Source organism: Balaenoptera acutorostrata, chromosome 11 (assembly GCF_949987535.1).
Source record: "Balaenoptera acutorostrata chromosome 11, mBalAcu1.1, whole genome shotgun sequence".
NCBI classification, from domain to species: Eukaryota; Metazoa; Chordata; class Mammalia; order Artiodactyla; family Balaenopteridae; genus Balaenoptera; species Balaenoptera acutorostrata.
The window spans coordinates 104,450,261-104,471,314 of record NC_080074.1 but is presented as its reverse complement, the minus strand read 5'-3'; the positions used below and the strand labels follow the sequence as shown (position 1 = coordinate 104,471,314).

The window sequence follows — 21,054 nt, the reverse complement described above, 5'->3', positions numbered from 1 at the left end:
CTCCCCCTGGGACTCTATCCTGTGAACTCCCCTGCCCAGTTGCCAGCAGATAGAGGTCTATGGTGGAGCAAATACCAGCATTTCTGGCATCAGTAGACTTGTCTCAGGCAATGACTGTGAAAACAGAAGCAGCAAGGATTACTAAGGGAAATCTGATTTCAGTCTGCTAAAAGCCCCTCTCTAACACTGAGAGCAATCATTTCCTTGACAAAAATGATAGACTGTAGGCTGTGGGAATGCTCCTGGATATCTGTGATTCAATGAGCTTCTTCTATGGCCACAAGCTATGTGTGATTTAGGCAGCAACTGAAGTTGATGGGGAGCAAACCTTGGAAGGTATAGATGGAAACTTCAGAGTGAAGAAAGTGACTGGCTAGGTCCTAAGTAACTTGGTGACACTTGACCTCTGCCGTGGTTCCAGACATCTAGACAGATGTCCCTGCCGTTCTGCACGGTCCCCATCCCCGGGATTCTGACTGGAAGCGTGGGGTGGTAATGGGGGGAGATGACCGTGGGCCACGAGGAGTCTAGTGCCACTTACTGGACAGCCTGTTTCCCACCCGCAGGTGCCTTTTTCATCCCCTACCTCATCTTCCTCTTTACCTGTGGCATTCCTGTCTTTCTCCTGGAGACAGCACTGGGCCAGTACACCAGCCAGGGGGGCATCACAGCCTGGAGGAAGATCTGCCCCATCTTTGAGGGTGAGTAGCTCTGTGCTGGACTCCAGAGTCTCTGCACTAGGTTATAAACTTTGTTTGGAATAACTGCGTGGTTTATCAGCAGTGCTGATGCAGATAAGACTCTGTGTCTTTATGTCAAACCTTCCACCGTTGGCCCCAGACTGAATTACTGCCAGGGAATTCCCTAAAAAGAGAATTTTAATGAGAAAAAAATTTCATTAATAATTCTACCATCTTTGGAGTTCTCGGTCCACTGGTTAGGACTCTGCGCTTTCGCTTGCCAGGGGCCCAGGTTCAATTCCTGGTCAAGGAACTAAGATCCCACAAGCTGCGTGGCATGGCCAAATAAATAAATAAATAGATAACATTTTTACATAGCGCAGGGAGATCAGCTCGGTGCTTTGTGACCACCTAGAGAGGTGGGATAGGGAGGGTGGGAGGGAGACGCAAGAGGGAGGAGATATGGGGATATATGTATATGTATAGCTGATTCAATTTGTTATCAAGCAGAAACTAATATACCATTGTAAAGCAATTATACTCCAATAAAGATGTTAAAAAAATTTTTTTTAATTCTACCATCTTGACACAATAGCTATTTAAAACTTAAGATGTTTTATTTCAATATTTCTCTCTCTATAGGATTTTCTTTAAGATTCCATTTTTGAAACAATTATATGTTCACAGAAAGTTGCAAAAGTAGCCCAGAGAGGTCACGTGTACATTTCACCCAGTGACATTTTCATTTTCCTCAATGGTAAAAATCTTACATAGAACAATATCAAAACCTGGAAATGGACATTGGTACAATCCACAGACCTAATTCAGATTTCACCAGTTTCCATGCACTTGCTTGTGTGTGTGTGTGTGCGTATAATTCTGTGTAATTCTATCACTTGTGTTGATTCGTGCAAACACCACCACTGTTCCATGACCACAGAGATCTCCATCCTGTTGCCCCTTCATAGTCACACTTACCCTTCCCCTCCCCATCCCTAACCTCTGACAGCCACTAACTTGTTCTCTATGTCTGTAATTTTGTCATTTGGGGAATGTTATATAAATGGAATCATACAGTATGTGACCTTTTGAGACTGGCTTTTTCACTCAGCATGATGCCCTTGAGATGCACCCAGATTGCTCTTGTATCAATAGTTCATTCCTTTTTATTACTGAGCAGTATTCCATGGTGTGGATGGATGTCCTATGGTTTATTTAACCATTCACCCACTGAAGAACATTTGGGTTGTTTCCAGTTTGGAGAGATTTACTTCATTATTTCTTTCTCTATATATAAAGTTTACATATCTATTAATATGAAATATACACAGTTTCTGTTTCTGTCGTTTTTGTGGTTTTTTTGGCCATGCCATGTGGCAAGTGGGATCTTAGTTCCCCGACCAGGGATTGAAACCTCCCCAGCACTGGGAGTGTGGAGTCTTAATCACTGGACAACCAGGGAAGTCCCTCTGTTTTTTAGTTAGTGTTATTTTCCATTTTTTACACAACAATCATGTGATTGCATAAACTTCCATCAAAGGGATATATCATAATTTACTTAACAATTCTCTGTTCTGGGCTTTTTGCTTATTTTCAATCACTGATAAACTGATATTCTGCTATCATGTATCTTTGTAGAGGTAGCCTTTACCCCCCTTTTTTGGAGTTATTTCTTTGGGATAAATTCCCAGGATTAGAATCACTGGATCAAATGGACAACCAAGTTGATGTCTCTTGACCTGGCTTATTAAGTTGTTCTATGGAAGTGTTATGCTGACGTACACATCACCGGACTTGAGTAAGCGTCTTTCCTCCGTATCTTTAACAGCTCTGAGTTATATCCCTGGTTCCCAAACTTGTCTGCACACTGGAATCACCCCAGGACCTTCCAAACATCCTGAGGCCTATACCCCACCCCCAGAGATTGTTATTAAATCGGTCTGGGGTCTGGTCTGGGCTTTGGAATTTTTAAGATATTCCCAGGTAATTCTACTACTATGTGGACAAGTTTGGAAATCACTGAGTTATATCATTTGTAAACATGTTCACTAGTGTTGCAGATGCAGAATGGAGCTCATCCTTTTTCATTTTATACACCTACGATTATGAGGGAGGGTGGGTGTGTTCTGAGGATGTTCATTCACTGTGTGCGTGTGCTCCTCTGTGGACTGACTCTTCCTGCTTTTAACGCACGTTTTTTTTTTAGTTTTATTTTTTGGCTGCGTTGGGTCTCCGTTGCTGCGTGTGGGCTTTCTCTAGTTGCGGCGAGTGGGGGCTACCCTTTGTTGCGGTGCACGGGCTTCTCATTGCAGTGGTTTCTCTTGTTGCAGAGCACGGGCTCTAGGTGCGTGGCCTTCAGTAGTTGTGGTTCGCGGGCTCAGTCATCGTTCGCAGGCTCTAGAGCGCAGGCTCAGTAGTTGTGGCTCGCGGGCTCTAGAGCGCAGGCTCAGTAGTTGTGGCGCATGGGCTTAGCTGCTCCGCAGCATGTGGGATCTTCCCAGACCAGGGCTCGCACCCGTGTCCCCTGCGTTGGCAGGTGGATTCTTAACCACTGCGCCACCAGGGAAGTCCCTTAACGCGTGTTTTTACATTTCAGAAATATATCAGACGAATTCCAGGGAACATTAGCTGTTGGAATCTCGGAGTTAGCCTTATACATTTGTAAGATAGCTTAGAATCAGTGAGCTTGCAGCATACAGACGAGAGTGCCCAGGCAGCGGGGCAGGGCAGCAGGAGATGGGAGGAAGCCCGGCCTGGCCTGGGAGGGTTGCACGACGGAAGGGGGCGGCGAGCCAGGAGCCCAGACCCCACACCCCGTGTCTCAGGACACTCCCAGGGGGGCACAGACCCTCTCCTGAGCAGGGGTGGGCGGAGCCAGAAACCTGCCCAGTGTCCCCAGCCCCGTCTGCCTCCGCCCCAGGTATCGGCTATGCCTCCCAGACCATTGTCATCCTCCTCAACATCTACTACATCATCGTCCTGGCCTGGGCCCTCTTCTACCTCTTCAGCAGCTTCACCACCGACCTGCCCTGGGGGAGCTGCCGCCACGACTGGAACACAGGTGAGGTCACCTCCACCTGCTCTGCTGCGGTGACCAGGAGAGGGATTGTCCCCATATCCTGGTCCCCAGGCCCCATCTTTCCCTTGGGACATGCTAGAAATCTGCCAAGGAGGTCACGGAGGTCTTATGTCAAAGATAAGAGCGAGAGTCCACCAGCATCACAGGAAAAATATCACAGACATTTTCAAAAAAATTCATGTGTTCAATCAATGTATTATGAAGATAGAACTGACTTCTTTTTGTGCCGTTTAGCCCTTTATGGATTTTGATTTGAAATATGGTTAGTTTGATATATGTATATATTGTTTTCTCATTTATTTGTTCTTCATGTCTTCTTTCTGATACTATTTTAGGTCTTTCCAACTCCCAAGTCATCTGGATTTAACCAGGGATAAGCTGTTTTGTATGGCATCAATATAATTTACCATAGCAATTAATTTTCTCCCGTGATTTTCTTTTAAGACAAGAGCCTCTATGGCAATAGAACCACTAAGTCTAATGAATTGAAAGTAAATGTTAAATTAAAAATAAAAATTAAAAATCTCTAGGGTAGTGCTGTCCAAAAGGACTACCTGCAGTGATGAAATGTCCTTTGTACTCTCTGATACGGTAGCCACTGGATACACGTGGCTATCGAGTACTTGAAACATGGCTAGTGCGTGTGAGGACCTGAATTTTAAAGTTTTTAGTTAATTTAAATTAATTTAATATAAATAGCCATACGTGGCTGGTCACTGCCCTACTGGACCACGCAGGGGGACACTGTCCTGCTCCCAATGTCCAAACACCTCTCATGCCTGTCAGTGAGGTCCTACCTGTGCCATGATGAATGTTTTCTTGTTCAGATAAGTTACTCAGTTCTGAGCTAGAGTGTGAATCTTTTACTCACTTGCCAGGGAAGTGGTTTTGCATGCTTATCCTGGTGTTCAAGGCCCCCTCGCCCTCATATTTTATGCTGTCTCTCCAGGCTTTCATTCCCTTGTCACCACTTTGTCCCACTGCTTGTCAAGTGAAAAGTCAAATCTTGGAGGTACCGCCCCTGACACCCCAAGATCTGCTAGGTTCTTCTCAAGTGTGTCTGCTAGTGCCTACCCTGGCCCCGGCCCTTGACTGTGGCACTCACCCCACTTTTCTTCTGTTTGTTGCGAGATCTCGAGGGCAAGAATGGTGTCTTCATCTCTACACCTTTTGCACTTAGCATCATGAGCTCTCAAAAAATATTCATGGAATGAATCAAGTTTTTAAAATCTGTTTTATTCTAATATTTTCTTTATTATGTGTTTTTTCTTCCTTCCCCCTTCTTTCCTTCCTCCCTTCCTTCCTTCTTCCCTCCCTCCCTCCCTCCCTTCTCTCTCTTTCTTTCTTCTCTGTGCACTAAAATCCGCCCTGACAACCAGCTTCTCAGATGGGGATTTTATCCGGATCTCAGTGCAGTTCCTTTTGTAGAAAGTTTCTGCCTTTCTGGTGCCCAGGGGCTTGGCCTCAGGCCATCATCAGGCCTGTGTGCTTCTGGTTGGCTTGGCAGGGGGAGCACCTCTGAGGCAAATTCAATACCCAGGGCTTTGGCTCCATGACATTTTGGGCATTTCTCCTGGTGAGTCTGGAGTCCTCGGAGCCTAGTGTCTTGAATAGTACAGGACATCCCATCCTGTCTGGAAGAAACAGCCCTTTTGGGTGTGCTGAGGCTTCAAGGAAAGTGACTTGGTTTGGAGGAGAGAGGGCTCCGCTCATACCCCATGGTTCGGCAGATGTGTGTGGAGCCCCGGCTCTACCCCAGGCTCTGTTCCAAGTACCGGGGACATGCGAGGTGCAGAAACAGAGCTCCTACCCTCGTGGCTTTCATTCTAGCGGCAGAAGACAGACCAGAAACAAAATCAGTGCATCCCATGTGTCATGCTAGAGGCACTGATGTGCAGAAAACTAAACGGGGAGGAGAGACTGGGAATCTTAGGGTTGGGGTGTAATTTTAAATAGGGTGCTCGGGGAAGGCATCTCTAAGAAGGTGACGCTGGGTCACGCTCTGAAGGAGGAGGGCGTGTGGAGGCAGACACTAGGTAGGAGAAGCACCAGTACAGAAGTGGGGTGGCATCCGGGGGGCAGCAGGGCAGGTGTGGCTGGAGCAGGTGGGCGGGGGGCGAGGCAGTAGGAGAGGGGTGGACGGAATGGGGCCTTGGAGGGGATGATGGGGTTTGGGCTTCTTTCTCTGAGTGTGATGGGAAACCCTGTGGAGGTTTCTGAACTGGGACAGGACATAGAGTCATGACATGACTGAAGTTTGAGCAAAGCCGCCCTGGCTGCTCTCTGGAGATTTGACTCTGGAGGCAAGAGCAGAAACTGGGCCCATCAGGGGGCCGGGAGCCGTGGTGACGTGCACCAGACTGGTGGTCATACCTGTGACGGGAAGGGTCAGATCCCAGATTTCTGAGAGTGGAACATGCACAATTTGCTGAGCTGGATCCCAGCCTTCACTCCATCACAGACAAGCGATGACGGGCCATTTCTAAGAAGATTAGCTTTCTCGTGTGTACAGTGGGGAAAACGCTCTCTGTCTTTATTGATATTTCCCAGGATTATTGTCCTAATAAAACATAAAGAAGAGTGTGAATACTCTTTGTGAAAAGTCCATAGTCGCAGACGGGCAATTAAGAGCCGCTATTTATGGAGTGCTGGGCAGTCTCCTTTTCATTTACTCCGCTTATCAGTCCTACACTGGGATCTTCTCATGTACATTTATTTATCTAAATTTATTTATTTATTTATTTTTGGCTACGCTGGGTCGTCGTTTCGGTGCTCGGGCTTCTCACTGCGGTGGCTTCTCTTGTTGCAGAGCACAGGCTCTAGGCGCATGGGCTCAGTAGTTGTGGCACACGGGCTCTAGAGCACAGGCTCAGTAGTTGTGGCACACGGGCTTAGTTGCTCCGTGGCATGTGGGATCTTCCCGGACCGGGGCTCACACCCACATCCCCTGCATTGGCAGGCGGATTCCCAATCACTGCGCCACCAGGGAAGTCCCCTCGTGTACATTTAGAGACCACGGAAGTGAGGCTTAGAAAGCCATACGGCGAATAACCAGAGGGTGGCAGGGATTCAAGCCAGAGTCTTCTGATCTGTACCTGTGCCCTTAGCCCTCAGCTATGTCGCTTCCCCGGAAGGCATCCTTATTGTTCCTCAAAGGTCGTTCCTCAAAGGCCACTCTCTACAGGACAGTGGCCCAGAAATACTCGTATGTTTGAAGCTGATGGCGTGCAAAGCATCTTTCCTGAGGCCGCCCGATGGTGCTTTAATGAGAATGTGCTACACCCACCCCACCCCCACCCCACCCCATCCCGGCTCCACCCCGGAGAAGTGGGAGAGGGTGCAGTGGCTTTGTTGAGGTTATTGTGTGTTTCGTTTTGTGTTTTATTATGAGGCTGTTTTGTTTAGGCACCTTCAGCCCAGATACCTTGCTTCCCAGTCTCCTGAAATTTCGCCCCACTCTCTGCTCACGTTACATACTGGCCGGTGACGTTTCTCTCGCCCCCCGCCCCGCCCTGGACCCCCGGCAGAGCATTGCGTGGAGTTCCAGAGGCCCAGCAGCTCCGTGAACGTGAGCTCCGAGAACGCCACCTCTCCCGTCATCGAGTTCTGGGAGTAAGTGCGGCCCCTTCGCCATCGCAGTGTGGGCGGCGTGTGCCACAGACGGGCACGGGGCTGGGGACCCCACGGGCTGCAGGGGACGAGTTTCTGCCTCCTCCTTTGGTGGCGCCGTCACCCGAGTGGCTTTTTCCTGCCGTGCCTGGATTTGTGGTTAGGGCAGGACTCTTCCCGGGGCTCTCCTCGCGCTGGGCCTGCGTCGCTCCCCCGATGTGGGTCCGCCCTCCCCTGCGGCTGCATGTGTGTTGCTTCTACTGCCCCGCCCCGAAATACTGGCATTCACCGAAGGCATGATTCCTCATATCAAAGCGTCCTAACCCTCCGGTTGAGAAAATATGTGTTCGCACCCCCTTCTCTGGGTTAAACTGGTCCTCAGCCTGCCAGAGCAAACCTACCTGGGAACCGTTTGTCTTCGCCTCCCTCTCTGTCTACTCCCATCTCTGGGCAAAGCAGGGCCTCACGGATCAGAGTGAAGGAGCCGACAAGCCTTCGAACCAGAGCGGGAGGCCCGGCTCCGCTGCCCAGACGAGCTGAGGCCGCGGCACAGGTGGAGCCGATCACCCTTCTCTCCCCAGGAGGCGGGTCCTGAAGATCTCGGACGGCATCCAGCACCTGGGGGCCCTGCGCTGGGAGCTGGCCCTGTGCCTCCTGCTCGCCTGGGTCATCTGCTACTTCTGCATCTGGAAGGGGGTCAAGTCCACGGGCAAGGTCTGTGTTCGAGGGCCCCAGGCCCCTCCCTTCCCTGGACCACCCTGCTCCCCCCGGGAGGCTCAGCCACCCAGGGGTTCCCCAAGTTGTACCTAGTTGGGGATGGGAGGGAATGACCCCACGAAGATTTCACGTGTCTCTCTTCCTTGATTCTGTGCCTTTCCTGGATTCAATGGTATGTCCTTCTGGTATTTGGGGAACTGGAATGGGGGAGAGAGAGAGAGGCAGGAGGGACACGTGGGGAGGAATCTGATCTTGGAATGCACCATGCGTGTGGGCACAGCGCAAACTGAACACGGTTCACGGCTCCCCGTTTCATACAGCTGTTCTTTGGGAAAGCAGTTCCGTTGTGACTATTAATCTCAACATGACTGTCCGCCGCCCCGAGACCCTGGGGAGACTCGTTGCCCTGGCGTGCATGAGGGCATCCCGAGTGCTCCTGGACTCCTGCCCTGGCGGCCTCTGACCAGGCTTCCTTCCTAAGCTGGCTGCCGGGTTGTGCTAAGCTTGTGAGCTCTGTGGGGACAGGGGTCACGTGTGACAGAGCTTTTTGTCCCTGATGACCCTTGCCACTGTTCTAAACTTCTTGTTGGGAGCATGCCTAAGTTCGCTCAGTCACTCAGCAGATATTTGCTGGGTGTGTGTCAGGGAGCCGGAGGGAGGGAGGGCGGGAGGGAGTGGCCGAGGCCTGCGGACGGAGCAGCTGCAGGGTGGGGGTGAGCGGGGGGGCGCAGAAGGCGAGCTGGTGACCTCTGCCGTGCGGCTGGCGGCTCCTCCCCCCGCCCCCCCCGTCCCCCCACTGCTGGGGCTGCCCCAGTTCCTTACCTCCTCCTCTGCCCCTCGGCCAGGTGGTGTACTTCACAGCCACCTTCCCTTACCTCATGCTGGTGGTCCTGTTGATTCGAGGGGTGACGCTGCCTGGGGCCGCCCAAGGAATTCAGTTTTACCTGTACCCAAACCTCACGCGTCTGTGGGACCCCCAGGTAAGACGCAAAGATGGGGCCGTGCCTGTGCTCTGCTGGGCATCTCTGCTCCTGGACAACCCCAGGCATCCACGCTGAGGGGGGCGTCTCCACACATCTCCCCCTCCTGGGTTCACAGCTGCCAGGGGACCCAGGGGCCCTGAGGCTCTCGTGGTGTTTTGTAGCGTTTCTGGGGGGCTGTAAACGCGTCCTAACAGCCTTTCCCCAGGCTCTCCCCTCCCACTACCTGCCATCCCCTCTGGGCGTCTCCTTTCCTGTGGAGCAGCCTCTCTCTCTCCTGACCCTCCGCAGGCCCCTCTGTCCCGCCCTCTGCCCACGAGGCCCGCTCCTGGCCACGGCCCCTAGCCCCTCCCAGGGCCAACTGGCTGGTGCTGAGTTTCCTGTGTGCTGTCCAGAGGCCCCCGGCCCTTCCCTCCCGGCCCTTCCTTCAGGGTCCACCCTCCGGGAGGGGGGGGTGTCTGCTGACCGAGGGTCTGGACGGCAGGGCCTGTACTGAGAAGCCTCTGCCGGGGTCTCGTCTTCTGTTTGGCAGCCGTTTTGAAGGCCGGCAAAGCCAGGAGGGGGCTGAGGGTGGAGAGGCCGTGGGTGAGCACAGCCCAGAGCCCCGCCCGGCCCGGCTGCGGCCTGTGCCCGCTTCCCTGGCAGAGGTCACCTCCCAGAGCCTCCTCCTGGGCTGGAAGGGCTGTGCCCCTGAAAGGGACGCCCAGCTCAGAGCGGACCAGAAATCGAACGGCTTTCCATACATTTTTATAGTAAGGCAGCGGCACTGTCGCTGCTGAGAGGTGAGAGGGGGCAACAGAGGAGGGGACAGCCCCCCAGCTCCCTCCGAGGCGGGGGCTGTCCCCACGAAGGCAGTGGCTCCCCTTGTACAGGATCTGGGGTGGCTCTTCTCAAGCCTCCCAGCGCCCCCGGACGAGTTACGAGCTCTTCCATCCTGAGTCCTGCGGCTGCCAGGGCTCCCAGAAGCAGCAGACCCCGCGAGCCCGGAAGCCTCCCCCGCCTCGGCCCGGGGTGTTTCCCCACGGCATCCGGTGGGATGTGAGCTCTCCCTCCCGCCCCCGTTTCTGAGACCGATAGGGACACAGGGGCGGGCACCTTGTTGCCGCGTGGACCCAAGGGCTGCCGTCGGGCCTTGGAGCCAAACTGTAGAACCGCAGCTGCTGAAGCGAGAAACCCCCCGACGTCATCTCTGCAAACTTCTCGCTGCACAGATGAGCAAACAGGGCCCAAGGTCACGTGGAAGGAACGGCAGGCCGGGGCCCAAAGTGCCGTGGTGGATCGCAGGCAGCAAGCAGGGGGTTGCGGGACAGCAGAGCCGGGCGAGGCCTCGGAGGCCGGGTGTGGGTTCGGCTTGGATCCCTCACGCAGGAGGGAGCCGCTGCGGTTCTGGAGTAGCGGTGTGAACCGGTGGCTGAGCCACAAGCCGCCTTCGCCTGGAGATCAGGCTGGGAGACAGGCAGGTAGAATGAAAGAAGAAAGGGAGAGAGGGTCCAGCGTCTCTGGAACTGACCTATGGCTTCTGTGATCGACACTCTGTTTGTCCTGACCAGCTATTTAGCTAACAACTGCTGAGCGCCCGCTATGGCCCTGGCATCGTTAAGAGGGTCACATGCATTATTTCAGCTAATACTCACCGCTGACCAATGAGGTATCCCCATCTTATAGACAGGAAATTAAGGCCTAGAGCGCTTAAAGAACTTTCCATCCGCACACCTGCACCTGGAATCCAGGTCGGCATGATGACAAGTCCCACAGGTTTTACGGTCTCTTGAAGGCAGAGTCCTGTCTGCTCGTCTTTGTTTTTCTCGCAGCTCATTCATTCAGCAAAGATTTATTGAGCATCTATTTTGTGCCAGGTATGTTCTAGGTGTAACGTTTGCTATGTAATAGCTGCCGGCAAATATGAAGAAGGTGGACCAGAGCGCCTTCAACTCTGAGAGTTAAAAGGCTGTAATTCTGTGTCTGGGTTACTGCAGGGAATAAGACCTCTTTCAGTCTTCTCTCCAGGACACCATCCTTCCAACCTGGGCAGCTGCAGGTTGTGCAGGCAGTGATGTCTTCAGAATCCTCTGAGCCCAGGGAGGGAGACGTTCCAAGAGCCAGGCTTGGTCCTGAGCTTCCGAGCAGACTTATTAACGGCTTGTCCTGGCCTCCTGCTGAAGCCCGCCTTTATGTCAGTGAGCAGAGCAGCCTCTGCAGGGCGGAATGCCCCCCGCCAGAGCCCTAATGGAAAGTAGTTGGCGCTCCCCAGGAAGTGTGACAATGCCAACCTGCATTTGCCTGGCACTTGAGAAAGTTGCAAAATTCCTGCAGCACAAAGACCAGAGTGCCTCTCTTGGCCAAGCTCTCGGTCTGGAATGGAAGCCAGGCAGAGACACTGCTGGGTTTATCTCATCGGCCAGGCTGCTGTGCGGTGGGGGATTGCTGCCTCTCCCGGCCCCCCCAGTGCCGTCTCTTTCCCACTGGGGAGCGGCCCCGGGAGACTCCGCTGGTGCAGCGTGTGCTGGGTCCTGGCGCTTTTTCTTTCCTTTACCCTGACCCTTTGTTCCATTGCACTTTGGTAGATCGATAAGGACAGGGGCTGGGGATAGGGTGTCCAGAGAGTCCCTGTTGAACACCTGAAATCTCTACCTTAAGCTCTCTAAGGAAGAGTTTATTTAGGGAAGGAGGTTGGAGCCATTGATTAGAACAAGTCTTTTTATTTTGATGTCGTGCCTTGAAACCTACGGGACCTTATTATTACTGGAAGGTGAGTTGCTTCTTTAAAATAACAGCAAGAAGAAATAGGCCAATAGCTGACACGTGTATTATGTGCTTACCGTCTGCCAGGCCCTCCCCTAAGTGCACAACACAGTTTAGTCCTCACACTAATCCCACGAGTTAGGTGTAGCCTCATTTTACAGATGAAGAAATTGGAGCTTAGAAAAGTTAAGAAATTTGCTCCAAACTACGAAACAAGCATGAGGGGGAGCTTGGGTTTCATCCCAAGTCGTCTTTTGGGGGTCTTCTGCCTTAATCACCATGATATACATTTCCCAAAGAATATGAATTATCTGGGAGTTTTAAGGGCTGATTTTTATTATTCTAGAATTAATCCTGAAGTGGGATAGGGAACTAATATTTCTTTATGTGTTAGGCATTTTACATACATTATTTTATTTTTATTTGTTATTTTACCCATTTTATTTCTTAATATACCCATTTGTTATTTTACTTGTTATTATACCCATTTTCCTGATGAGAAAAGTGAGGTTCAGAGAGGTTAAGTGATTTGCCTAAAATCACACAGCTAGTTATTAACAGAGTTAGGAACTGAACTCTGTTCAGTTTGACTCCAAAGCCCAGGCTTACATACGACTGCCTTCCTGAAAATAGAAAACGTAATAGTCCTTGGGGTTGAAAACATCTTTCCTGGATCTTCTAGAAATTCTCTCTTCCTCTGTCCCCCCTCCAAGACCTCTTTTTAGCCCACACTCCCTGAAGAGTTTTTCACTTGTATTGTCGTGCAGTGTTCTGCGCCAGCCAAACACACACTGGAGCTTTGTTCCCGAAACTAGGGCTCCTGGACGGGGCACGTGGCAGGTCGCCGGTGGTGGGAAGAGAATGGCTGCCCTGCTGTCCTCCGGCCCTTCCCGCGCCCCGCGGCTCTCCCGCCCCAGCAGGCTGGCCGGGAGCCGCTGCGCGGAGCCGGCTCACCCGCCTCCAGCCAGTCTGAGCCCCGCACTCTGAACTCTCAGGCCTCCTGCTGCCTTTTCCTCCGCTCTCCTCAACCTCTCTTCCCAACTCGGTCTTAGTCTCTCCCCCTCTGGGCGAGGTGACCTGCCAAGTCACAGTTTTTCTTGTTGCTTCTTCCCAAGCCCACGTCTGCAACACTTCCTAACCGTGGGATCTGCACGTGCACAGCCACGGAACATCTCCGAGGAAACAGAGTTTCCTGCGTGGACGGCGGGTCAGGCTGCAGCCTGGGCCCCGCCAGGCACGGGGAGTAGGCCTACGGGGCCGCGTCCTGGATCACCGGCCTGGAGAGGCCTCCCCGGCCCTCCATCCCAGCCTGGCGGGATCCTTCCTGTACGACCTTAGAACCTCTTGCCACACCAACCCGCGCTCGGGGCTGCGATAATGAACAAAAGGGGACAGTGACCTTCAGACCAGAGGCCACTGGGTCTTCCTGGGAGGACCCTCCTCACAGTGTCTGGAGCAGGTTTAGAAGAGGAAAGGGTTTGAGACGTTACAAAGGAGCGACCAGGCTCCCCGAGGCACGTCCTCGGCCCGGGGCGTCCACGGAGTTTTGTGGCCTGTCCTCAGCCTCTCTCCTTTCGTTCCTGCCCTTGCTTTCTCCAGCTTCCGAAATAAATTCCGGGACCCCCTCTCCTTTCCCCATGATAATTCTTCCTGAGGTTTAAAAAAGTTCCCCTTGGTGTTTTCGACCTTGCCTATTTCCTTGCTGGCCCTGGCTCCTCCCTTGGGGTCTTCCTCTGTGCTTCCTGACCCGGACACCCTGTCCCTGGTGGCAGCTCCTGCCTCCCTAATGCCCTGGGGATGGGGGTCCCCGTGGGCAGGAGGGGCAGAAGGTTAGAGACAGTCTCCCCCTGTTCTCACCCTCTTCCCCGCTCTGCCCGCATCCCTGCAGAAGTGGAAAGCGAGCAGGAGAGAGTGCCCGGGGTGGATGCCAGGTCTCAGGGGCTGGAAGGCAGGGGTTCCCCCATCTGACTGTTCATTAGGGTCGCCCAGGAAGCTTGGAAACAATACAGGTTTCCGGGTTCTCCTCTAGGCCTAGTTCAGGGTCTCACCTGGGGATGCTGGCTGACGAGTCTCTGTTCTGATGCTGTCAGCTGGCACGGGTTCCCTCGGACTCACCGCAATGCCGAGGAGAGTGGGCATTTGGGGGGCTGAGTGGTGAGAGAGGAGGGAGGTTAGGGGTGGTCAGGACGGTTAGGGATGTGGGGAGGGAGCAGGTAGGGGCTGAGGAGCCGTACACAGAAGCAGCTGAGGCTTTGGTGCCCGTGGGCCCTGAGAGCCCGATTTTAGTGGAAGGAGAGCAGGGGCCTGTTTGGGGGCTAACGAGGAGGGTGGACATGAGACAAGAAATGGGGACCCGAAAGTGTTAGGACACCAGCCTGGCGATGTCCGCGGCCACGGTTTGGTGCTCAGGTCCCCTGAAGGCAGGAGGTGCCCGGGGAGGGTCTTTGGCCCCAGGACCCCACCTCCTACAGGTCTGCAGCACCGCGAGTCCCTTTCGCCTTGATCTTCTTTCTCTTTGGGATGTTATTCTAGCTGTTAAATCTAAATCATAACATTCACAGGCTGGGCCAGCCAGCTGAGATAATAGCAAGAACAGCCATACCCTATGTTTAGCTGAGAGCCATCTTCCCCCCAGGGAGTACAAAGCCTTTACAGATGACTTCTGTTCATCCTCTTGACTCCTTGTGACCTGAGGCTCACTCTTCCTGTTTTGCAGAGGATGTTGAGGCGCGAGGGGCAAAGCTACATGCCCATGAAGGCACTGATGCAAAGGACCCACATCCCCGCAAAGCCTGTCCCTGGGATCCTTCCAGTCTCGGCACACTGCCAGGGGGGCCTGGGGTGGGAGAAAGTGGAGGTAGCGCCCTGGGCTTTGTTTCCATTACAGAAAAGACGGGCCAGGCCTCACTTGGTTCTAGAGCACCAGCGCATCGGCCACCATCGTGGGTCCTTTAGTCTTTCTCCAATGCCTGATGCCCCTGCCATCCCGGTGGCGCCTGAGGAACTCCGTCTAGGGGCCCGGGAAGTCGAGCGCATCAGAATAGTGTGGCCGCGGGGCTGCCTGCACGGGCTGAGGGCAGGGGTCTGCCATCCTCAACCTGTGCCTGGCTTGGCTGTGGGCCTGTGTGGTCCGTGGACCCCAGACAGCCCGGGCTCCCCTGAGGCACAGCTTTCTTGCCTTTTCCCCGCGCAGGTGTGGATGGACGCGGGCACCCAGATCTTCTTCTCCTTCGCCATCTGCCTGGGGTGCCTGACGGCCCTGGGCAGCTACAACAAGTACCACAACAACTGCTACAGGTGAGCGGGGCGCGGGGCCTGAGCGCCTAGCCCTCCAGGTGTGCTAGATCAGGGGAGATTTGGAGGGTGCACCAGCTCGTGGATTTCCCTACGCCCCACCTGCCTTCACGCCATTTTCCAACCCCCAGGGCTGCCAGGTGGTGAGAGGAGCCAGTGGCCGCATGGGCGAGGGATTGCTTCCCCCAGGACGGGATGGTGATGGGTGGCCGGGAAACCCCAGCAGGGCCCAGCCCGGGGCTAATGTAGAGGGCAGTGGGCACAGGTGTGCAAGCAAACCGGCTCGGGTGTGACGTCATACAGTAGAGCCCGGTCCTGCCTGCTCTGTACCTGCGCCCCGGCAAACACTGAATCCCCTCCCTGTGGTTCCCTCGGGCCCACCTGGTTCACATCAGAGAATTTAAGCTAATTTTAGTATTAGCTAAACAAAATCTCGTCGTGCGTTTCAAAATTGAATTTAGGTGAGTAAGGAGCATCTGTTGCTTGGGTTCTCCGCGCCCCTCTCCTCTCCATTAACGTGCCGGAATGGGCTGGGTCACAGGGGTAGTGTCCCAAGAGGGGCAGTGGCAGCATGATGGGAATGGGGAGCTGTGTGGCCATGGGTAATGTTTAGATTCTGTTACTTCCTTAGGGTCTCATTCTTGCAGGATGACCGTGGGTTTAGTCCAAGTCTGAGGCCATGGAGTTGGGGGGACAGAAGCAGCCCCTTGGGTTCCCTCTGCCCCTGCCAGGCGGGCGGCGTCCCCCGGGGTTCCTGCGTCCCGGCCTGAGGCGCTAGCTGCCCCTCTGACCCTCCTGTCCCCACCTCCCCGCCCCGCCCGCAGGGACTGCCTCGCCCTCTGCTTCCTCAACAGCGGCACCAGCTTCGTGGCCGGCTTTGCCATCTTCTCCATCCTGGGCTTCATGTCCCAGGAGCAGGGGGTGCCCATCTCTGAGGTGGCCGAGTCAGGTGGGTGGTGTTTTGGGGGGTGGGGGTGGGCCTAAGACAGGGGACTCTGTGAGCTTTGTTTGAACCTTCCCCAGCCGCCTGGATCTGCAGGCATTCCTATTGTCACCTACACTGTGGGTGACGTCTCAGTGGCTGCGTCCTGGGAAGACCTGGGATGGACTTAAACAGCAATTCCAGCTTCAAAAGGCGAACGGGTGTGCAGAGAACTTTGTCCTCCCCACCCCGGCCTCCAGCTCCTCACCCTGGAAGCAACCGATGTTACCAGGTTCACGGTTTTCCTTCCAGAAATAGTTTAGGCTTTTACGAGAAAAAGAATGCACACACATCTGTACATACACATTCAAACACGCGTCCGTATTACTGTTTCTGTTTCTTACACCTTGTAACAACCAAGTGATAACGTGCTGTGTACATTGTCCTGCATCCTGCCGTGTCTCGTTCCCTTTAAAGTGTGTCGCAGAGGTAAGTTGACTCCCGGCACACGGAGTTTCCTCCTTTAAGTGCCTGCCTTCCCACCACGCGGTGCTGCTCTCGCTTTTAAATAAAATCACGGACGGGTCCCCCATTGGGGTGAGCGGCCAGTGTTTGCCTTGCTCACCCCCTACGCCCGCGGACCACCCACGTGCACCTGTAACAAGATGATTTTGATCGTGGGGTTCACAAGCTCCCCCCGTCACACAGGGTGCCGAGCAACGGGAAACTGACATCGCTGGTGCTTATTAAGAATGATCGTGTTTCTCTTTTACGAAGCACCACTTTGTGCCAGGCTTGATGCCACGCGTTCGCTGGTGCGTGGGGCGGGTCCCAGCAGCGTGGGAGACGGGCGGAGGAGCTGACCACCGTCCCGGGTCCCTCGGTCATACCCTTCCTTTCAAAGGAAGCTTCCTATCGAGGACCCGGGCACTGGCATGTGACCTGTTCCTGCCGCGTGAGCCAGCTGAGGGCAACATTAATGTGTTTGAGAGGATGTGTGTCGTGGGTATTCTGAAACTCACGCCAGCTCACTTGCTGTAAGGTGACAGAAAAAGCTCGGGGCACAGAGGTGGCCAGCGGTGGCCCCAGACCCAATCTAGTCTTGGAGGTATTTTCTTTGGAACTTTACGGAAACCACACAGCACTTGCCTTAAGGGGGCACGATGGCTCCAGGTCTGTCAGGCCCCGCCACTCCCTCCTTTTACACTGGGGCAGCTTCACAAACGTCCGTGGCCTGCCTGGCCCCCAAGCTCTTTGTAAGTTTGAAACCTCTGGTTTGGGGGCAATCGATCTGGAGAGTGAGCCCTCAGGATTTGAGGTAGAACTTACAGAAACGCAGGTGATAGACCCCCTTCCTCTTTTCTTTGGAATATCCCTTAGAATACTCACCGCCTTTAGGTTCTGTTCCTGCCAGTGAGAAAACAGTGGGCGGTGCCTTGGAGACTGGGGACCGGGTCGAGGGTTGGGTGGCTTCTCCTGGGTGAGGACGGTGGAGGGGGTAGCTCTGGGGCTTCCGCTGTCCCGTGTCCCACACTGGGAAGCCCCCCTTGGGGTGGCACTGGGCTGTGTCCCTCTCTCCCTGCCGCAGGCCCTGGCCTGGCCTTCATCGCCTGCCCCCGGGCTGTTGTGATGCTGCCCTTCTCGCCCCTCTGGGCCTGCTGCTTCTTCTTCATGATCGTCCTGCTGGGACTGGATAGCCAGGTATCGAGAGGTGGCCATGCAGAGCCCGAGAGACGGCGGTGTGTGTGGGCTGGGGGCAGGGAGCAGCGGGCATGACCTTGAACTTGATGCCCTGAAGGCCCTTAAAACAGCTGGGGGCTGGGCGAGGGTCAGGCGTGGATGCCCTGCCAGGGAACGAAGGGAGCTTTGGAGGGTGGGTCAGCTCTGGGGCTGTCAGGAGGCTGGCAGGGCTGCCCCCGGGGCGAGGCGCTAGCTGGTTGATGGAGCTTCTCGTGAGGGCTCTTGCCCTCCAATTCTTCGCCCTCTCATCCAGTTTGTGTGCGTGGAAAGCCTGGTGACGGCGCTGGTGGACATGTACCCCAGTGTATTCCGCAAGAAGAACCGGAGGGAGGTCCTCATCCTGGGGGTGTCTGTCACCTCCTTCCTCGTCGGGCTGGTCATGCTCACAGAGGTGAGGGGCTGGGCGGCTTGCAGGTGGGGCCCGGCGAGGAGGAGGAGCCCAGGTGGGTGACTGCCACCTGGCAGGGGGAGCAGGCTGTTGTGGTTTCAGGTCACCGCCTTCTGGGCTTCGGGGCCCGGGGGCCCTGGTCCTTTCCCCCCCCAGGAAGCACTGACCACCTGGCTGTGGGCACGGCTGAGGGGTGCTTTGGCACCACAGAAGCTGAGAGGTATAGAAGTGTTGGGATGGGAAAAATCGCCTCTCCAGCAAGATCCCATGAGTTCCCAGGCAGCTGACCCACGTTCCAGGGACAGACTTCAAAGGCAGCAAGGGAGCCCTGGGGTGGGTGACATTCTGAGTGATGTCTCAAGGGAGAAGGAGGGAGATGGAGCTCGTCAGCTAGATGATACCCATGACGGCCCCTATCCTGACCCTCTGCCAAAAATGCACACTGTCCTGGACTTTTGGGTCAACCCCTGCATGTTCTCAGGGATGAGCTAACAATGGCTGTTTCATGCATCTTCCTTCCAAAAACAATAATCAAACATTATTATTGTCCCACGTCTGCCGAGTGCTTTACAGCTTTCAAAGTACACTCTCTTTTACTCTCTGTCTCCTGTAATCCTCCCCACCTCTGCTCTGTGCCCCAGGGGGGCCTGTTGCCTCTGGATAAAGCTCTGTCTCTCTCTCCTCCCGGCCAGGGCGGTATGTACGTTTTTCAGCTCTTTGACTACTACGCAGCCAGCGGCATGTGTCTCCTGTTCGTGGCCATCTTTGAGTCCCTCTGTGTGGCGTGGGCCTACGGTGAGTGACTCTTCCCGTGGTCCTGCCCAGGGCTCTCGGACAAAAGAGAGACCTCACTGCTCACACCCACCTTCTCCTCAGACTCCTCTCCCTCCTAACCTCAAAAATCTCAAGAATCCTACCTACATTGCTACCATTGGAAAAGCCCTCCAGAGGTGGCCTTGCCTACCCTCCTGGTGACGGCTGCTCCCAGACCACCCAGGTGGGCCCACGTCCCGTCCTACCCAGAGCTTTTCAGCCTTTGACAACCTTGATCATCAGAAAGTTCCTGCCTTTGCCTAAGCCAAGTTCTGCCCACTGCTGTTTATGCCAACGAATCCCATCCAGGAAAGAGTCTGCCCCCAGCAGGGATTTGAGAAGACAGCCACGATGTCTTTTACTGACTGGTCCTTGCCCTTCCTGGTTGGTGTGGTCCCCATCCTGATGCTTTGGATGCTAAAGGATGTCCTTTCTCCCCCTTCCTTCTCTTCTTCGTGGCAGGAGCTGGGCGCTTCTATGACAACATTGAAGACATGATTGGGTACAGGCCGTGGCCCCTTATCAAATACTGTTGGCTCTTCCTCACACCGGCTGTGTGCACAGTAAGATAACCTCCGGGAGGAAAGCCAGATGAAGGGGGAGAGATGGTAGAGCAGGAGGGTAGACGGGCCGTAGCCCTAGAAGGCACTTCTCCGTGGGGATTGAAAATCATTTAAAAGTTTCATTCATCCTCCTGTTGGGTTCTAGAAAATGCCAGCAGGATAGATTTTTCCTTTCCATTTCACAGAAGGATAAACTGAGGTCCAGGGCTGTCAGACTCAACCCCACAGTGTGAGTCTAATGTGGCAGGTGCATCGGGCTGCTGAGAACAATACTGATAAGCACCGAGATAACAACAGCAGTTCCAGAGCACTTACTTCCTGCTGGGTACCAAATGCTTTACACGTTTAACCCAGTCAATCCTCACAAGAACCCCAGGAAGTAAGAATTACCATTATATTCACTTTTCAGGTGAAACGGAAGCCCCAGAGGTTAAGCAGTTCACCCAAACTGGAAGGTGGCCAAGAGCTGGGGCTCAAGCCCAGGCAGCTTGGCTCCGGAGTCTGGGCCTGAGCCACTAAGCGCTGCTGCTCTGGCTTTACCTGTGTCAGTAGCACCCACTGTGCGCCAAGTATGATGAGGCCGGGGGGACCCAGGCATGACCCCCGCCCTCCAGGTGCTCACGGCCAGGCACAGAGCCATGTCCCAGTTGAGGATGCCCAGGGGCACGGGGACCCTGGAGGGACAGGATGGGTGCCCCGGAAGTACCTCCTGGGGGTGTGGATTTTGAGCAGATGTGGATGGAGTTCGGAGGCAGATTGGCCCAGCTGGTCGGGGGGACCCATGCTCCCCCAGCCGCGTCTCTTCTACTCTCACCCTCAGGCCACCTTCCTCTCCTCCCTGATCAAGTACACCCCACTGACCTACAACAAGAAGTACCTGTACCCGTGGTGGGGCGATGCCCTGGGCTGGCTCCTGGCTCTCTCCTCCATGATCTGCATTCCCGCCTGGAGCTGCTACAAACTCAGCACCCGCAAGGGCTCTTTCAGAGAGGTAGGGAGCTGGCGGGGAGGAAAGCAGTCAGAGGATGAGCCGGGGTCCCCTTGTTGGCAGGTGGCCGCCTGCCTGGGTAGAAGCTGGCACACGGGAGGGCCAGGGACCCTGGTGTGGGGTCAGAGGGACAGAGGGAGTGCTGAGCAGTCTCAGGAAGAGACAGGTGCCTCCAAGCACCGCTGTGGTTAGGGTGTTGGCACCTGGAGAGCAGGCTTGGCACCTCTGGGGAGGCAGCGATGAGGGACGCTAGCAGACTGGCCCCCTCTCCAGCTCATGACGGACCCCTCCACTCTGCTTGCAGAGAGTTCGCCAGCTCACGTGCCCAGCTGAGGACCTGCCCCAGTGGGCCCGAGCGGAACCCTCTGCCCCGGCTGTGCCCAGGACGTCGGAACTGGAGTCTCACTGCTAGGGGGCAGGCCCTGGGACAACGGGCCAGTGAGCCTGGCTGTGGGGACAGTTGCAGAGGGAAGGCACAGAAGCAGCCCTGCTGTGCTTCTCTGCCCCGCACCACCCGGGATAGACAAGATAAGAGGGGA

General features: G+C 54.7%; 1 protein-coding gene and 1 long non-coding RNA gene across 7 annotated transcripts in view; one reads left to right on the top strand and one right to left on the bottom strand.

Annotated features, from left to right (window-relative positions):
* Positions 1 to 21,054, top strand: part of LOC103010430 (sodium- and chloride-dependent GABA transporter 2) — a 33,105-nt gene extending 12,051 nt beyond the window's left edge. For 2 of the 6 annotated variants that reach the window (XM_007170243.3, XM_057557216.1), the window contains exons 3-15: positions 567 to 701; positions 3,601 to 3,741; positions 7,287 to 7,371; positions 7,950 to 8,082; positions 8,931 to 9,065; positions 15,001 to 15,104; positions 15,926 to 16,050; positions 17,612 to 17,724; positions 18,017 to 18,154; positions 18,844 to 18,946; positions 19,427 to 19,527; positions 20,348 to 20,518; positions 20,820 to 21,054. In XM_007170243.3, coding sequence (XP_007170305.3) covers positions 567 to 701; positions 3,601 to 3,741; positions 7,287 to 7,371; positions 7,950 to 8,082; positions 8,931 to 9,065; positions 15,001 to 15,104; positions 15,926 to 16,050; positions 17,612 to 17,724; positions 18,017 to 18,154; positions 18,844 to 18,946; positions 19,427 to 19,527; positions 20,348 to 20,518; positions 20,820 to 20,927 — 1,592 coding nt within the window. In that variant the 3' untranslated portion in view covers positions 20,928 to 21,054. Of the gene's footprint in view, positions 1 to 566; positions 702 to 2,318; positions 2,479 to 3,600; positions 3,742 to 7,286; positions 7,372 to 7,949; positions 8,083 to 8,930; positions 9,066 to 15,000; positions 15,105 to 15,925; positions 16,051 to 16,444; positions 16,513 to 17,611; positions 17,725 to 18,016; positions 18,155 to 18,307; positions 18,485 to 18,843; positions 18,947 to 19,426; positions 19,528 to 20,347; positions 20,519 to 20,819 lie in introns of those variants that run through there. The other 4 variants (XM_057557215.1, XM_057557214.1, XM_057557213.1 and 1 more) reach the window with 4 other exon arrangements.
* On the bottom strand, positions 5,095 to 8,057 carry LOC103010245 (uncharacterized). Its single transcript, XR_449998.2, has 3 exons — positions 7,770 to 8,057; positions 6,133 to 6,319; positions 5,095 to 5,585 (listed from the first exon to the last, which is right to left on the bottom strand). It is a non-coding gene; the product is annotated as an uncharacterized LOC103010245 (long non-coding RNA).